Raw genomic sequence first — 18120 nt, 5'->3', positions numbered from 1 at the left:
TGAGTTCTTGATAATGACGACATGTTTTTGGCCTTGAGTTGATAAATGCCAGTCAGGTGACTGCAGAGTTTAACTATTAGTCGACCAACAGAATATTAAACAGCAACTATTAATCGATTGTTACTGTAATTTTTTTTTTAAGCAATAATGCCGCTTCTCTGTGAGAAATGTGAAGATTTTCTGCTTTTTTTGTGTCGTATGTGACAGTAAACTTTTAGGTTTCGGACTGTTAGACAAAACAACCAGTTGCCGACGTCATTAAAGCTCTTAGATATGTTGCAGACTAAATGATCAATCAATTATTTGAGAAAATAAAGCGCAGATTAATCAATGATGAAAACAATAGTTGGTTGCAGCTCTGGGTTTTAAGTTGAAATAAATAAATCAGTCGTGAGAGAGCAGAGAGAAAGTCTGTTTTTTGAAGTCAAACACAACAAAACATCAGATTTTGTCCATTTTGCTGATGTTTTAACGATTAATCAAGACGATAAACTGCCTGTTAATCGATTATGAAAATAGCTGTCACGGCCTAAATTCAGTTTATAATATAAACGACAGAAAATCTTTACGTTTGAGAAGCTGGAACCAGATAATGTTTGATATTTATGCTTGAAAAGATTAATATTCTGTCAATTTACTAATCAATTAATCAATTTAGGTCTTATTTGAATGTTACATAAATTGGGTGACTTTCCATTTCAGTTAAATAACAAAAAAATCCACTTAACTTATATTTTCAAAAAGTTTGTAGTACAGGAACTAATGTTTAACTTTATGTTTTTAATAAATCAGCAGATGATTTTCTTCAGTAATCCATTAATCTAGTAATCGTCTGATCTATAAAAACATCAGGAAAATGCCAAAAATGTCCATTTTCAGTTCACAAACCGCAGGGTAGCCTCTTCAAATGTTTCTGTTTTGTCTGACAAACAGTGTAAAAGCAAAAAAAAAAAAGATTGAATCCGGTGCAAATCTTCACATTTGAGAGTTTTGTGCTTGAGAAATGCCTGATAGTTTGCTGATACTGCCCGGCTCTCTGCTAATGTTTATAACACAGCATGGCTGAACAGTTTTAAAAAGTGCAGTTTTTCATATTAAAGTTCATTAAAATACAGTTTAAATATAACCATGCAGAGGTCACGTTCACCCAGCGTATTATCCGCATGAAATAATAGTCCTAGTGTATAGGCTCAGGGTGTGGCTGTCTCTGCAGCTGCTATCCATTTAACTCATGAAAGATGTGACATGAAGATTCACCAAATAAATGCAGATTCTGTATTTCCTCCCCTTCCTGCGCCACTCAACAGTCCGTCTCCAAACTAACTGCAGCTTCTCTACAACAACCAGTCCTTCCAGTTCGTCCTGTAGCTGCTGCTGCTGCTGTGATGTCGCCCTTCACCTCCCCGCCTGCTGCCTTAAAATGCAGAATATTCTCAAATTCTCACTCCTGTGTTGATCATCCACAACCCCCACCCTATCCCCATAACCCACCACCACCACCACCACCACAGGCAGCACCCCCCCCCCCTCTCCTCTTCCTCCCTCCTCTTCCCCCTCCCCCACTCACTGTAGCTCTGCAGACCAGCTGCAGCAGGCCTAGGATCAATTTTTAGAAAGATACTGAATCAATGTCACAGCAGAAAAACTAAATGCATGCTCACATCAGCTACACAGACTCAAATAGCAACGTTAATATCACTACTAATTTAAAAAAAGCCCACCGTATAACATAATGCGGTGACATAATCTTTAATTACGTCACTGTAGAGTATCACAGGCACACTTTTAAAGGCCTTGTGGGAACGCCGGAGGACACCAAAAATGAAAAACAACATCGCTTATACGCTCTATAAGCCTCTATATGAAGGTGATATTTGTGTTATAGTAACATTGTGGCAATACAGCTGGACAGAGCGCTCAATTAAAACAGGCAAGGTCACTGTTGAATGTCAAAACACTCCTATATCCTGCTGAAATTATAGAACCGCGGCAGATAAAATAAAAGACAGACTCCCCATGGACACACTGCAGGACTATTATAATGATACGCTGACAATAAAACACTTTTAAGTCATATAAAAATATAACTGCAGGGCATCACAGACACAATATAAACCCTATATTGTAAGATTATAAGAAGACAGTGGTGAAAAAAATCAGCACAGAGTAACATACAGTTGTTTATTAGCTCTGCAAACATACTGAAAGTTCCCACTGGAATATTATAATAACACTATGGGGTCAAATAATCATTAGAAATTCTCTGTCGAGTCCCAGAGGTGCATTTAAAAGCATATTACAGATACATTACATCCATATTTTATATGATATATAGGAGATAAAATAACTACACTGTAACACAGACACATTATAACTCAACTGCAAATGAAATATTGAGTCACAGAGATATGAATAGCTCCTATAAATATATTTATAAGAATATTATACGACATTAGCGCCTATATGAGTGTCACAGATATAATTAAAGAACATCACAGATGTTAAACATGTTTTTTAAGGCTTATTATATTAATTCATATAATAGGAGGAAGATAATGATGTAAGAATAAGAGTATTAGCCCCTAAAAAGAGGATAATATGAATGTTTTTAAGTTTATCAGATGGAGAAATAATGAGAAAGAATGAAACAAAGTCTCTCAGACAACTGTGAGCCACAATAATAACATGATATTAGAGTACTGCAAGGATTATTATACTCAATACACTGTCAGAATGAATATAATTATGTATGATTGGGACAACATTGAGTACTACTGAGAAAATAACAACTATTAACTGAGTATTATTTGGTTTAAGAGTCGGAACAAGAAAGAAAAAGAGTAAAATAAAGTTTGATAAAATCCTTATTGAGTTCAACAGACACTTTATTAGACACTAAAGGAATATTATACATATATTTAAAGTATATTATGTAAATCCTTTGTCAGAGAGAGTCTCTATAGATCACTGCGGAGCTACTCCAGGAATATTATGGGATAATTTTAGATGTATTTATGGACACTTGATGACATGAGACAGAGAATAATGTCATTATTGAGTACTATTATCAAAGTATTAGCCATTAATTGAATATTATAGGAGTATTAATAGGTATACGAGTAGAAACAAGACAGAGAGAACAACGCTACACATGGTTTTACCCACTATAGGAACATATATTATGGTAATACTTAAAAAAAATGGATCCCATAAATTCACTGGGAAGCAACTCAGGATTATTTTAGAAGTATTTACAGACTGTGGAAGAAGTTTTAGCCATAAATTTAACATTAAAGCGATAAAACAACGTTTTCTATTGGACTTTGAGTTTGATGAAGAAGGAAAAAGTATAAAATAAAGTTAAATAAAGTCACTGTTGAGCCCTGCAGACTCAGTATTAGCCACTACAGGAATATTATAGATATATTTAATGATGTTCTCACAGTTTAATGGACTTGATTAAGTGTAATTAGGATAATGTTAAGTACTATAGTCAGAATATTAGCAACTGATGGCGTATTATAGGAATATTAAACGGTTTATAGGACTTTTACTGGGACAGAGAACAAGAAAATGTTGACCTTTCCAGACAAATTATTACCCGTTATGGGAATATTATAGATATAGTTATACTTTGGGAAAAGGACACCATAAACTATCAAGTTTCATTAGCGATTAATCTAAAGATCATTTCCACAACTAAACTTTTTGTCTATAAAATGTCAGAAAACTTAACGCAGCCAAAAATATTAAAGTTACAACCACAGAAGAAAAACTGAAAATATTCACATTTAGCAGTTGGGACCAAAGTATTTTTGTTATTTTGGCTTAAAAAAAATGACTTTAATGACTGATAGATTATCAAAATTGTTGCTGATTCTTTATCTGTCGATCAACAACTTGGTTAATTGTTTGAGCTCTGGTTATTTATAGCTGTATATCACATTTCACAAGCTGGAAACAGATTTTTGGGGATTTTTGCTTGAAAAAAATGATTAATTGATCATCAAAATTGTTGCCAATTAACTTTTTTTGTTCATCTACTAATCTATTAATCCTCTGTGCTCCAAATTATTTATATGAAAAACAAAAACGGACAAAAGAATACGATGAAGTACGATAAATTTAGCTCACAATCAACAAGTTGGAACCGAACATTTTTGGGCAGTTTTGCTTAAAAGATGATTAAATTATTAAAAATTTACTTTTGTGGTCATCTACTAACCCATCAATCCTTTGATCCCTCGTTATTTACAGTTATAAACAGGAAAAACAAGGAAAAAAAGAACGCAATGAAGATCAATGTAGCTCACATTTGACGATCTGGAGTCAGATTTCGGGACATTTTTGTGAGACATTTAGCGATAAACACTAACATCGAGCCTGTATAGTGTATCATTTTGCTTAAAAACTGATTTATTTATCGTTTTCTGTTAATATATTCATCTATTAATCATTTGAACCTTAATTACTTATAGCCTAAGTATAAACAGGAAAACAAGGAAAAAAAGAATAAAATGAAGCTCAATTTAGCTCACATTTGACAATCTGGAAACAGATTTTGGAGCATTTTTGCTTAAAAAAGATCTATTCCTTATGTTCTTTTCATCTACTAATCCATGAATCATTTGAACTCTGGTTATTTTTAGGAAAATAATGAACAACTTAATAATCTGGAAACAGATTTTGGGGTATGTTTGCTTAAAAATGTCTAACTAATAATCAAAATAGCTGCAGATTTACCTTTTAGTTCGTCTACTAACTACATTAATCATTTGAGCTCAAGTTATTTCTACAGGAAACAGGAAACAGGAAAAAAAAGAACAACTTGACAATGTGGAAGCAGATTTGGGGGCATTTTTGCTTTAAAAAAAAAAAAAAAGATTTATTGATTATTTTCTGTTTATCTGCTAATCTATTAAACCTTTGAGCTGGAGCTATTTAAAGGTATAACAGCAGGAAACAAGCGAGATACATTCACGTTTTAGCTCTGCAGACTTCCCAAGAATGATTATTATATATATATTTAGTTTAATTATAGTGAGACAATACGATAAATACTACCGTCACGCCTGTACGGTGTATCATAAACATGCTATTATCCACTATAGGAGTGTTATATGAACATCATAGAGCTCAAGTCTTTTTTACTTTTTTTTTTTTTTTTTTTTTTAGCCCTGGAGGTTTGGAGGAGGGGGGAGGAGGAAAGGGGGGGGGTAAGCAGTGCTCCAGCCTAGTGGTGAAAACGAGGCAGGGCTGAGCAGGCAGGAAAATAAAAGCCACATAATATAATCTGAGCAGCAGTGAGAGGCAGCCCTGTGTCTAAAATGTGAACACACACACACACACACACACACACACACACGAGTTTAAGATGGAAACCCTTAATCTGCACCCTGCCTACGTCAGTTCTCGTGATATTTCTGGGAATAATGCAGTGAGATATAATTTTTTTTTTTTTTTACACAGTTTTCAGTAGAGAAGGAAGGAAGCAAGGGGAGAGAGAGAGAGAGAGAGAAAAGAGGGGGGGGAGACAAAACCTCCGACGAATATTAATAATAAAATGTCTCCTGCTGTGGACAATAAACAAATAAATAAATAAAAATCCAAACACACAGCCTACAGTTCAGTATTGACCTTGGGTATATCCTGTTATTCAAAAAGCTCACAAGTTCACCACAAGGGAAGAAGAAGAAGAAGAAGAAGAAGAAGAAGGGGGAAAAACCTTTCAATGCAGCAAGAAATTAATAATTAAACAGAGATATTGCAAAAATATACAAGCACCACTGGAATATTAAATATCTCCAAGGCCACACATGGAGGATTTCTCTCAAAACAAATGACTTTGTTCGATTTTTTTTTTCTTCTTCTTCTTCTTTATTGCGACTAAAAAAAGCCCCACACTGTCCAAGCTGTGTGTCCTCTGGATGTTTCCTGGCTTTCAAGCAAGGACTAATCCTCGTTTATTTCAAGTATTTCAACTACAATAACTCCACATTTTCGACTTAAAAAAAAAAAAAAAAAATCACACACAATATTAACATTCCTCCTTAAACTGTGGCAATTACGCCGGAGACAAAATGTCGGGGGGGGGAGGGGGGGCGGTTGATAATAATATCAATATGCTTCCTATTATAACCAACATTAATGCTGCTCCACATAGTCTCAGTCGAAGGGTATTTAAATCTTTAATATCATGGCGGTGCTGAAATTATTTTTTTTGCGAGTCGGCGTTAAAAAAAAATAATGAAAATGGAGAAATGTCGATGCGACGACTCGCTGCTAAGCTAGTTTTTTTTCCTGTTGAAAAAGGTGGACTGCTAGCTTAAAAGTTTCCTGATATTTCCAAGCAGGCAAACGGCCAGAAAATTTAATTTTATTTGGCTAATGTGTTTGTTGGTGTGGGTGTGGGGGTTGGTAGCCGGGAGGAGAAAAAAGCTTGAAGACTGTCGACACGACACACAAAGAAATTAATCATTAACACGGCGAAAATATCAGAAATATTAAACAGGAATTTAACGGCTGAGGCTCGTGTATCACAACGAGGCGACAGCTCGGCGTCACAATCGACTGTTTTCATTAAAAAATACAAATATCAGCGGTTTATTTTCCACCTCTGGAGGAAAAAAAAAAGTTGAGCCTGGTTGAATAAAGTTGTAATTGCAGTCGGAGCAACTCTCGGTGCTCGGGGTTTGGTTGATATGGGGGAAAACAATCAATACGACATAGTCAAAGTAAATGAAATAAAAAGCGGAATCGAGGCTTCAATTCACAGCGACACACGGTTGAATTTCCCCTACATCAACAGGTTCAGAAAACCCGGCGGCTGTACGTGACAGAAATCGATATTTATTTAGAAATTATATCGGCTTTACCTGTATTGCATTGTGCTCCATTGCAGTCCTGCATTCCCTCTCTGAGGCCCCTCTCCGGTTACACCGCCGGGACTCGCCGTCACACAAACAAACGCACCAGAAAGAGGAAAAAAAAAGCCTGTCTTTTTTTTAGTGGAAATGGGACAGGATCTAGGTGTGGCCAAAGTTTGCCACTGAGTACAACTTAATGTTAATAATGAAAAAAAATAAGCGATTTCCTTTTTTGTATCAACTACGACGCATTACTCAAAAATCCACCGCGCGTATACTCACAAAAATGTGCCGGATAATGTCCAGAAGAGGCACAAGAAATGGCTTTTATCATTTTTTACATTGAGAAATCAAAATAGTTGAGCTGATCTCAGAGCTGTGTATGTGTATGTGTGTCTGTATATGAGTGTGTATGATGCGCATGCGCGGAGCGAAACGCATGGCGATGGTCTCCAGTGGTCGTAAAACCCAAAGCAAAGCCTGGAGGAAACAGACAAGGCTGAATATATCATTCATTATGGCTGCAGTGAGGCCAAATCTGACTGTAATATCACCAACCAGCCATCTGCTGCAGAATCTGTCATTATTATTAATGTTCATATAAATATTATTATTATTATTTGAATGTTCAGGAGTGCAGATTTTGCTCTTTAAGTCTGCATATTTTGGGTTAAAAATACAGTGGAGACACACATCTGCCTGTAATGACAGCATCCAAACACTAGGTCTAAAAATAAGCAGCCTCTGTAGCTGCCATATTCACAAGCAGTCATTGTTAAATACCAGCGGTGGAGGAAGTACTCAGATCCTTTATTTAAGTAAAAGCATCAATACAGCAACACTCCATTACAAGTAAAAGTCCTGCATTAAAAATCCTACTTAACTAAAAGTACAAAAGTATTAACAGCAAAAATTTAGTAAAAGTAGTGGTTTGGTCCCTCTGACTGATATATTATTATATATGACATCATTAGATTATTAATAGTGAAGCATCAGTGTTAGAGCAGCATGTTACTGGTGTAGCTGCTGGAGGTGGAGCTAGTTTACACTACTTTATATACAGTTAGCTAGTTTAGTCCACTGGTTCCCAACCTAGGGGTCGGGCCCCTCCAAAGGGTCAGCAGATAAATCTGAGGGGTCGTGAGATGATTAATGGGAGAGGAAAGAAGAAAAAACAAGTTTTGATACACAAATCTGTTTTCAGTTTTTGGACTTTTTCTCTAATCTCTGATTTTTGGTGAAATATTGGATCATTTGAACATTTATTGAAATGAAAGCATGTGAGAAGTTTAGAGGGAAAAATCACTATTTGGTGGAACTCATCTTTAAAAATGTAAATAAAAGCATGTTATATTATCCATTGTGTCAAGTCTAATACTTATGTACTTTTACTCAAGTAGGATGCAGGACTTTTACTTGTAATGGGGTATTTTTACGTTGCTGTATTGGTATTTTTACTTTAGTAAAAAATCTGAATACTTCTTCCACCACTGTTAAATACTAATAATAACACAATCTATATGCACCAGATATATCTCCAGGTATATATATATATCACTAGATTCAATCTTTAAATGATGCAAACCAAACAGTAGAAGACCCTGCAGGAATATAAAGCTTCAATGTGACAGTCATTAACATTAATTATCAGACTGAAAACCATGACAACAAAGGCTTGAATTAATCACAAGATAAGGCTGTAATCCATGTCTGTAATTAATGCGGTTTGCAGAGGTGGAGGAAGTATTTAGATATTTCTACTTTTACTTTACTAGTAAAAGTAGAAAAAATACTCCACTACAAGTAAAAAATAGTAAAAGTAGATAAATAATATCAGGAAAATGTACTTTAGGTATCAAAACGTAGGCAGAATGAACCCATGCAGGAGTTATATTATTATATATATATTATAATTTTGGATTATTATTACTGATTCATTAATACAAAGCATTTTAATGTTGTAGCCAATGGACTCAGATCTTTTACTTAAGTAAAAGTAGCAAAAATACTCTAATTACTAGTAAAAATAGTCAAAGTTGGTAAGTAATATCAGCAAAATGTACTTTAAGTATTAAAACTTGGGCAGAATGAACCCTGCAGGATTTACAATTACATATATATTAATTGTAAAAAGCATTTTAATGTTGTAGCTGATGGAAGAAATATTCTCTTTTTTTCTTAAGTAGCAGTACCAGAGTGTAGAAAAAGTCATGAAATCAAACTTCTACTTGAGTAAAAATGCAAAAGTATTAGAATAAAATATAGTAAAAGGCTACTTTGCAAATTCAGTTTATATGTAAAACATTGGATGATAAGATGAAATGTGTTTCACCTACCAGATGATCCTGTGTAAGATCACCTGAGACATTAAAATACTGCGTAAACATTAACACATCAATAATTCAGCCCTCTGAATGGGGCCGAGCTTCAGAACGAGTGCTTTTTATACCTCAGCGGTTACTTTAGCTCAGTGTATTTTTGAATGCAAGCCCTTTATTTGAGAATAATAATATAAAAATAATAATATAGGTAGCAAATGCATCTACATTTTTACATTTACATGTTTACATCAGTAATCTTTGTTAGCACAAACACTGATTCTGTCTGTCCATGGACAGATAATATAAAAACACTCCACCCCTTCATTTTTATTTGATCTTTATTTAACCAGGAAGTCTATTGAGGTACATCTCCTCTATATAGAAGCGAGAACCGCAGGTGGAAAGCAGAGTAGGGGTTTCTGGTACAATGTCACCTAGTTCCAAGGTGCACAGACAAGGGAAAAAATTAGAAAGAGGTCAAGGCCACAAGCTGAAACGTGTTGGTCTAACAATAAAATTGTTCTATATATTACAAGTGTTGCTAGAGTTTTAACCGCAGACAGAGAGGCAGATAAATGATGGCTGAGTCTTTTGTCTTTCATTTTTCAGGTGAATCAGACTCTCAGGTGCTGCTGATGGTTCAAAAACTGCAGCTGAACTTCAGCGTTTTGTTCACACTGGAGATGAAGAGAGGTTGTCTGTATCTGTTTTTACTACAGTGTATACCACGGTGAAACATGCTGACAGCATCAATACTGCCAACCATTTCCATTTCCATTATTATCATGATTATCAGCGTTTTCACAGGACACCGTGAACACACAGCAGCTTTTCTGCCTTCATTAGCAGTTTGGTTTTGTTCAGCCACAAGAAAAGAGCTTTTTTACTGGTCATACAGAGGCAGATTAACCAGAAAACCAGGCTCCCGTCTGTCCAGATCTAGTTACTCTGGCCAAGACTTTCTACAATAAAGGACGGGTTCACAGTCTTTCTTAAAACAGCAGGCGCCCAAATAAACATTGACAGGTTTTCCTCACTGTAATCATTCCTCCTGTTCATACTAGCTGTTAAAAGATCCTCTTCAAATGTGCTTTCAATGGAAGTGATGGAGGCCAAAATCCACAGTGTGTCCACACAGTCATTTAAAAGTTGATGTGAAGCTTATATGAGGCTTCAACAGTCTGAGTTAGTCATATCAAGTGGATATCTGACACATTTACAGTCTTTTTAGCATCAAATTCCCTCTTTGTGTTTCCCTGTTGAGCTGCAGGTGGAAGTATAGTAACAAAAAGAGGAACTTTGGCACTAAAAAGTCTGTAACTCTGAAAGATATCTACTTGATTTGACTCATTTGGAAAAAAAACAGGTTTCATTGTTCATTTGAGCTCCACACACTTGAAAAATTGTGAGGGGTTTATCATTTAAACATTTATCAGCGGAACATTAAACATTTATCCTTCCCTTAAGTCCAAAATACTTTTGATAGTTTGATAAATAAAGGGTTCAGACCTGTAAAATCCAAGTTGTCTGTAACACCATTCAGAACCCACACAGACTGAGGAAGACCATGCAAAAAATGGACTCAAACCCTGGACCCTCTTAGCACCGTACCACCCCAAATTACCTGCAATATTGATGTTTAAAAACTCGAAAAAGCTCATATTTTAGTTTCAAGACACGCACTGTGAGCTGAGATGATGTTCAGGGATCTTAAGAGCACTATAACAAAGTCAGGGAGTGTTGCTTAAAACACCTTTTGTATTCATACAGTAGTTAAACCCTTTAATCATTAGTATAAGACTGAGGAGCATAAGCAACAATCAGGGCTTCACACTAACTTTACACTCATTTCATCCACATTTTCTTTCTATATCGATGGCCAAAGAGCAAAACCTATCTGAAAAATGCACTTTTTTGAGAAAACTTTTTTAAAAAAACGTGTTGTTTTCTTGCAGAATGCTATTTGTTAAGGATACCCAATATATAACACACTGTTTTTGGACTATATTACTATATTATGTGGTGTTGTTTACGGTATCTTTGTATGGTTTGTATGGTTACACTGCACTGTTACTTTTATTCTCTGGTTTTATCTGTCTTATTCCCTTTTTAGCTTCTTTTTATTTCCAAATTTAACACTTTTTAATTAGGGTTAGTTAGTTTAGTGTATGTCTTTTTACTTGTGTTGCTTTAATATTCTGTTTTAATGCCTTTTATGCTCTATGTAAAGCACTTTGAATTGCCTTGTTGTTGAAATGTGCTATACAAATAAACTTGCCTTGCCTTATTACAGTATTGTTAACACATAATATAGTAATATAGTCCAAACACAGTGTGTTATATATTGGGTATCCATAACAAATAGCATTCTGCAAGAAAACAAGTTTTTTTTTTAGTTTTCTCAAAAAAGTGCACTTTTCAGATAGGAGGTTTTGCTCTTCAGCCATCGATATGAAAAGTTTAAGGCAAAGCAAGGCAGTTTTATCTATAAAGCACGTTTCATATGCAGAGGTAGATTCATGGTGCTGCACAGAGAAGTTAAAGCAACACAATACAAAGTTAAAGAACTAGTGTTAAAGATTTAGTGACATCTAGTGGTGAGAACACCCCTCTCTCCCTCTCCAGACGCCCTTCCAAGTATGTAAGAGAACCTTTGGTGGCTGCGAAACTCACAAAAAACACAAAAGTTCCTCTCTAGAGTCAGTGTTTGGTTTGTCCATTCTGGGCGACTGTATATACAATGTCTGTAAATACAACGATTCTTATTTTCAGGTGATTATACAATAATTAAAACATACTTATGAATATTATATTCCATTTCTGCCAGGTCCATTCTGCTAGATGCTGCGAAATTCTACGCACTGGTCCTTTAAAGCAACACAATTGGAAAAGAAATAGAAAATAAAAATAGATAAAATCTATATAGATGTAAAATAATAATAATAATAATAATTAAGAGATAAAATATAAGAGTAAAATAATAAAAATAAATAAATAATAAGACCTTGAGTTTTAAAGACATTTAGTTAAAGTCTCTTGAGATCAATAAGGTTTTCAGTCTGGATTTAGAAGCTGGGAGGGTCGGGGGTTCTTCCTGAGACCGTCAGGCAGTTCCTGCTTTGTGCTGCATAATAACTAAAAACCGCTCCTCCTTGTTTAGATTTAGCTCTGGGCGCCACTAAGAGTCCGCTCCCAGTGATCTAAGAGGTCTCACAGGGTTATATTGCTCAAGCGTTTCAGTCATATATTCAGGGTCAACTCAACGTAGAGATTTATAAATAAGTAATAAGACTTTAAAATCAAATCTGTGGCTTACTGGCAGCCAGTGTAGGGAGACTGGGTTGATGTGGTCCATCCTTTTGCTTTTGGTCAGAACTCTTGCAGCTGAATTTTGAATAAGTTGCAGGTGCGTCATGGTCTTGCAGTAATTAATTTAGCCGGAGATAAAAGCATTATTATTATTAGTTTTTTGTCATAAGGTCCCTGACTTTGTTTTTAAGGTGATAAATGTTCTTCAAGGATCTTAACCCGCTCTTTTGTTTTTAGTCCCTTTGTCCTTTAAGTGAGCGGCAACACTGAGCCTCTCATCTTTGCTGCCAAACAAATTACCTCCGTTTTGAGACATCCAGTTATTTATTTACACAGTGCATTTGCATAATGACTCTATAGGACTGTAGTCATCGGATTAGAGAGCTATGTAAATTTGAGTGTCATCAGCATAATTATGATAAGCAAGGTCACTGTTCTGAAGGATGTGGCCAAGTGGGAGCATGGTAGCAGGTTAAACAGAAGTGGGCCGAGAATTGACCCTTGAGGTACGCCACTGGGCAAGGACATACGTTTTAAATCATGGTTCCCAATGGCAACAAAATAATCCCTGCCCTCCAAGTATGATTTCAGCCATTTTAAGATTGTTCCAGAAAAACCAACTCAGTTTTCTAGTTTATTTAAAAATATACTGTGATCGACGGTATCAAAGTTTGCATTAAGATCTAAAAGCACTTAAATTGATGTCTTGCCTGAATCACTATCAAAATGAATATCATTAAAAGCCTTTAAAAGAGCCGACTCTGTGCTGTGTCTGGCACGAAAACCTGATTGAAATTTATCAGAATAGTCATTTAAAATTAAGAAATGCTGATTAAAAACTGATTTCTGCATAACTTTGCCTAAAAAGGGTTACAGTTATAGATGGTTCAGAAGATGCTGACGGTAGAGGTGTCTCGGTTGCCTTTTTCTACGGAGTTAAAAACTTTTTTTTTTTAAAAAAGTTAGCGGGCAAACTGTCAAGACAACAAATAGATAAATGAAGGTACTGCAGCACTTCTAATAAAGTATCTCTGTTGACGGGGCTGAACTCTGACATCAGGACTGGTTTCCTTGTAGGTGTAATTGGGAAGTTGAAGGTTTGTTTCAGGCTTGAGCTCATCTCAAGTCTGATACTGTTCATTTTATTTTTAAAAAAGAAAAATTCATCACACTTATCAGCTGAGAGGAATTCAGGAGCTATTTGCAGGGTGGGATTTGTCAGTTTCTTTAAATAGATAAAGTGCGAGTGTTATATTTATTTTTGTTTATGATACTGGAGAAAAAGGATTGTCTTGCTTTGCAGACTGTATTGTTGCAGGAGTGGAGCGAACACTGTAGATATCAGAGTGTATTTGAAGTTTGGTTTTACATAATTTGCGTTACATTTTGATCATGCCTTCAGGCTGCTTTCTCTTTATAAGTGATTGTCTGATGCTTTAAGCTAAATTTAGACAGATCTCTGTTATTGATTTTTAATGAACAGACAAACACGACACAAACAAGCACCCACTGTTGATTAAGCATATTCACATGTATCAGTAAGCATAATTAATATTGATCTGGGAGGGTGGAAATATGAAATAAATAAATAAATAATTAAATAAATAAAGAGAGGAGGGGGCAGATAGATAAATATGGATAAACATCAACATGCAGGATTACAGACCAAAAAAAAGGAGGTATGATATATATAAATGACATATATAATATGATCAGGGCATAAATGTCAAGCGTGTCGACAAAATAACAGTAAAGCATGAAGATAAAAAGGAGAAGGGACAAAAATAAAGGTAATTATTATGAGTGGATTTGGGGTGATTGAAAAGTAATAATGATTTTTTTTTAAAAGATAATAAAATACATAATTAAATAATTAAAAAAAGGGAAGAGGCTAAGTTATCCAGCCTAGTTAATTTTAAGCAAAATTTAAGGGTTAAAATGTAATGATTCTGGTTCAGAAGAAATAAATAAATATATATATATATATATATATATATATATATATATATATATATATATATATATATATATATATATATATATTATCAGTGTAGATACACTTCACTGGACTTCAGAGGAAAGTGCAGCGTCTCAAGGTGGTTAGATGATGTGATTAACAACCTGGCTGGCTGATTTTGTAGAAAAACGTGATCACACACACACACACACACACACACACACACACACACACACACACACACACAAACACACGGGACTCCTGGTGTGAGTATATATAAGCTGCTGTTACCTCTTGTGTCCAGCAGGGGGAGGAAGCACGTGTCTGTAGCTGAAGTGAACTTCCTCCTCATGCGGCTCCAGCATGACATTCATGTAGCGGCAGGCCTCACTCACATCAGGGTTATGAAAACCAGCAGCTACTTCTCTAATTATTCCAGTCTCATGGACTCTCTGCTCTACTTTGTTTCATATATCAAACTTGTTGTGATCCGTGGTGGAAAGTAACTGAGAACAATTACCTTATACTTCCACTCCACTACATTTATTTGACAGTTTTAGTTACTTTTCAGATGCAGATTTGACACAATGGATAATATAACAAGCTTTTAAAATACAACACATTGTTAAAGATGAAACCAGTGGTTTCCAACCTTTTTGTCTTTTGACGTCTTACAAAAAGCAGTGTGTAGTCGGGGTCACATTTCACATGTCTATGAGTTGTTAACAGCTCCACCAAATAGTGATTTTTCCCTCTAAACTTCTCACATGCTTTCATTTCAATAAATGTTCAAATGATCCAATATTTCACCAAAAATCAAAGATTAGAGAAAAAGTCCAAAAACTGAAAACAGATTTGTGTATCAGAACTTTGTTTTTTCTTCTTTCCTCTCCCATTAATCATCTCACGACCCCTCAGATTTATCTGCTGACCCTTTGGAGGGGCCCGACCCCTAGGTTGGGAACCAGTGGACTAAACTAGCTAACTGTATATAAAGTAGTGTAAACTAGCTCCACCTCCAGCAGCTACAACAGTAACATGCTGCTCTAACACTGATGCTTCACTATTAATAATGTACTTTATTAAATGTATTTAATATGTCAGTAACAGAGGCCAAGTACTTCTATTTTAATACGAATTTTAACTGACTTTTTTATGAGTAGAATTTCAAATACAAGACTTTTACTTGTAATGGAATATTTTTTAGTAAAGAACCTGAGTTCTTCCACCACTTGTTCTGATTTGGTGAAATCTCAAGGTCAAATTCAACAGGGACTCATGTTGTCAGCTGTTATTAAGGTGGATCCACAGGCTGGTAAATTAATGTTTCCTCTAACGCTCGCTACATGAAATATATATTTAACTAAAGAAGACAGAGAGGCAAGTATGCCAAAAAATTGTTTCCCTGTCTTTCATTTAACCATTTTCATCATGATCTTTATTTGAGGTAAAATCTTAACGCATTAACAGGTGACGTCTACGGAGGCCCTGAAGTTCCAAAAGGTGATACTTGTTCAGCCTGGCTCAGCTCTGAACATCCTGATACTCTATGTGGTCGTTTGTTCAGGGACAAACACAAAGCCTCCAGGTTAAATGCAGTCTCAACATTTTGCTCTTTGAAGAAAAATGCTTTATAATTGCTATTGTGGTACTAAACTGGAACTATTACAGATGTTTTACTTTATCCTACTGAAACATTCATTGTGCTTTTTTGTCTTTTTGTCTTCAAGCTTCACCCAAAAGAAGATTTAATAAGTTTGTGGGTGTGGTAAATAGTAGATAATTGCTTAATAGTCACAGTCACTGTCATCAGTCCTGCGGGTAATAATGATTATGAATCATTGATAAAAGGTTAAATGTGTCTCACACATATGAATGTATAGTAAATTAACTTGTGTGCACAACGTGAAAACTTGTTCGCACAAGATAAAAAATGTATCACGTTTCAGGACTTTGTCAAACTTTGTTATCTCCAGAATGGCAGCATGATAGAAATTGATTTCAATACCCAGAATTGAGTGAGAATTGTTTGGTTCTGAATATGTGATGCACATAAAAAGAGCTAGGGGTCTCAATCAAAACAATAGCAAAAGACGTGTGATGTGATGATGGTGTGAAGTAGCAAGGGATCATGGGAGTTGTTGTCTTCGTTGTTAAATAACCAGCTTCACCGGGATAGGATTACTCCAGTGTTCATCATTCGGGATGTTTTTACCCACAGAGGTCTCCTCCTCTCCAGAACAAACGGACCCGGAGATTACAGGTAAAAACACTGAATAAAGCAGTTTCACCTTAAAAAATCAGTGTTTCTCCGACGATGTACGGCGATCACCGGACGTCCGGTACGGGCTGTTAGCCGAGCTGCTGCTAACACTTGTTCGGTTTATTTCTCTTATAACTTTAGATCCAGACGTTTGGTCGGTTTCTCCCGGGAGCCGAATTATCCGCAGAGGTCTCCTCCTCTCCAAAAACAAACGTACACGCAGATTAAAATCGTTAAAAAATACAAATTAAAGCTGTTTTACCTAAAAAAAAAAAAATCAATATTTCTCCGACGATGTTTGGTGACCACCGGACTTCCTGGAGGGGCTGTTAGCTGAGCTGCTGCTAACGTTTGTCCAGTTTATTTCTCTGATAACTTAAGATCCAGACGTCCAACGACTAAAATCCTTCTTCCGGCTAAAAGATATAGTTAAAATTTATCATGAAAATGTGGCTTAAAACTGAGTAAAAATCAATTTATAACAGTTACTGTGGAACAACCACAACGCCGATGTATTATCTTGTATGTGTGTAAGTTACTCTTCGGTAGACGCCATTGTAGCGGACAAACACAGCGCCGCCGTATGCATCTTGTGCGTGTTTACTCTTTGGTAGAGGAGGTATGACGCCATTGACATGAGATCAAATGAAACGGTCCGTTACTTTGATTAAATTACAGATTTCTCTGGGTTTGAAAACTGTTGTAAACATTTGAGATAATGTAAGTACACAACTCAACAACATATATAACACAGGTCTAGTTGGTTTTAGACATTTTAATGTGGAATAATTACTGTAAGTGGCCAGCGGAGCCGATTGTGTCTTTATTCATGTTCCTGGGTGGGTTGGCGCACCCCCAATAAAGTTTAAAAGAGAGAAAAAAAGGTGAATAGTGACGTCACACAGGGTGTCGAGAGAGCAGATACAAAGTAAATTAACCAAGTAAAATTTAAATTAAAAATATAATGCTGTTTGTGGGGTCCACAATATTTGCACCCTTGGTTGGCAGAAAGAAGTGTGTGGGTTGGCATGTTATGTTCATGGTATCCTTATTGGGGTTTGTTTTTTTGTAACATTTGTAGTGTGGTTTTAAGTAAATGTAATAAATATAACGTGTGTTTTTAATTGTAGTAATGAATTATAGTTATGCTGTGTTAAACGTGGTAAATGTTATGTTTTTAAATACTATTGTAGTTGTGATGTATGCTTTTGATGTATGGAGACTAAGTTTTTTGATGGTTGTTTTTTTTTTGCTATGTGTTTTTTAGTTTCACGGCACTCGAAGAATAAAAGTCATCATACCAGTTGAACTCAACGTCTGTTAATTAATACCAAGGGCTGCAACAATTACATATTATACCTTTAAACAGTCTGTGGATTATTTTTCTACAATAAAAAGACAACA

The 18120-nt window shown here is 35.5% G+C and overlaps 1 protein-coding gene across 1 annotated transcript in view; it reads right to left on the bottom strand.

Annotated features, from left to right (window-relative positions):
* Window positions 1-7289, bottom strand: part of zgc:77151 (uncharacterized protein LOC337153 homolog) — a 44394-nt gene extending 37105 nt beyond the window's left edge. The window contains exon 1 of the mRNA XM_044370398.1: window positions 6876-7289. Within this exon, the coding sequence (XP_044226333.1) occupies window positions 6876-6896 (21 nt within the window). The 5' untranslated portion in view covers window positions 6897-7289. The remainder of the gene's footprint in view (window positions 1-6875) is intronic.
* Between the last annotated feature and the right edge of the window lie 10831 nt (window positions 7290-18120).

This window comes from Thunnus albacares, chromosome 13 (assembly GCF_914725855.1).
Source record: "Thunnus albacares chromosome 13, fThuAlb1.1, whole genome shotgun sequence".
Taxonomy (NCBI): domain Eukaryota; kingdom Metazoa; phylum Chordata; class Actinopteri; order Scombriformes; family Scombridae; genus Thunnus; species Thunnus albacares.
This window is presented reverse-complemented; position numbering and strand designations above follow the sequence as displayed.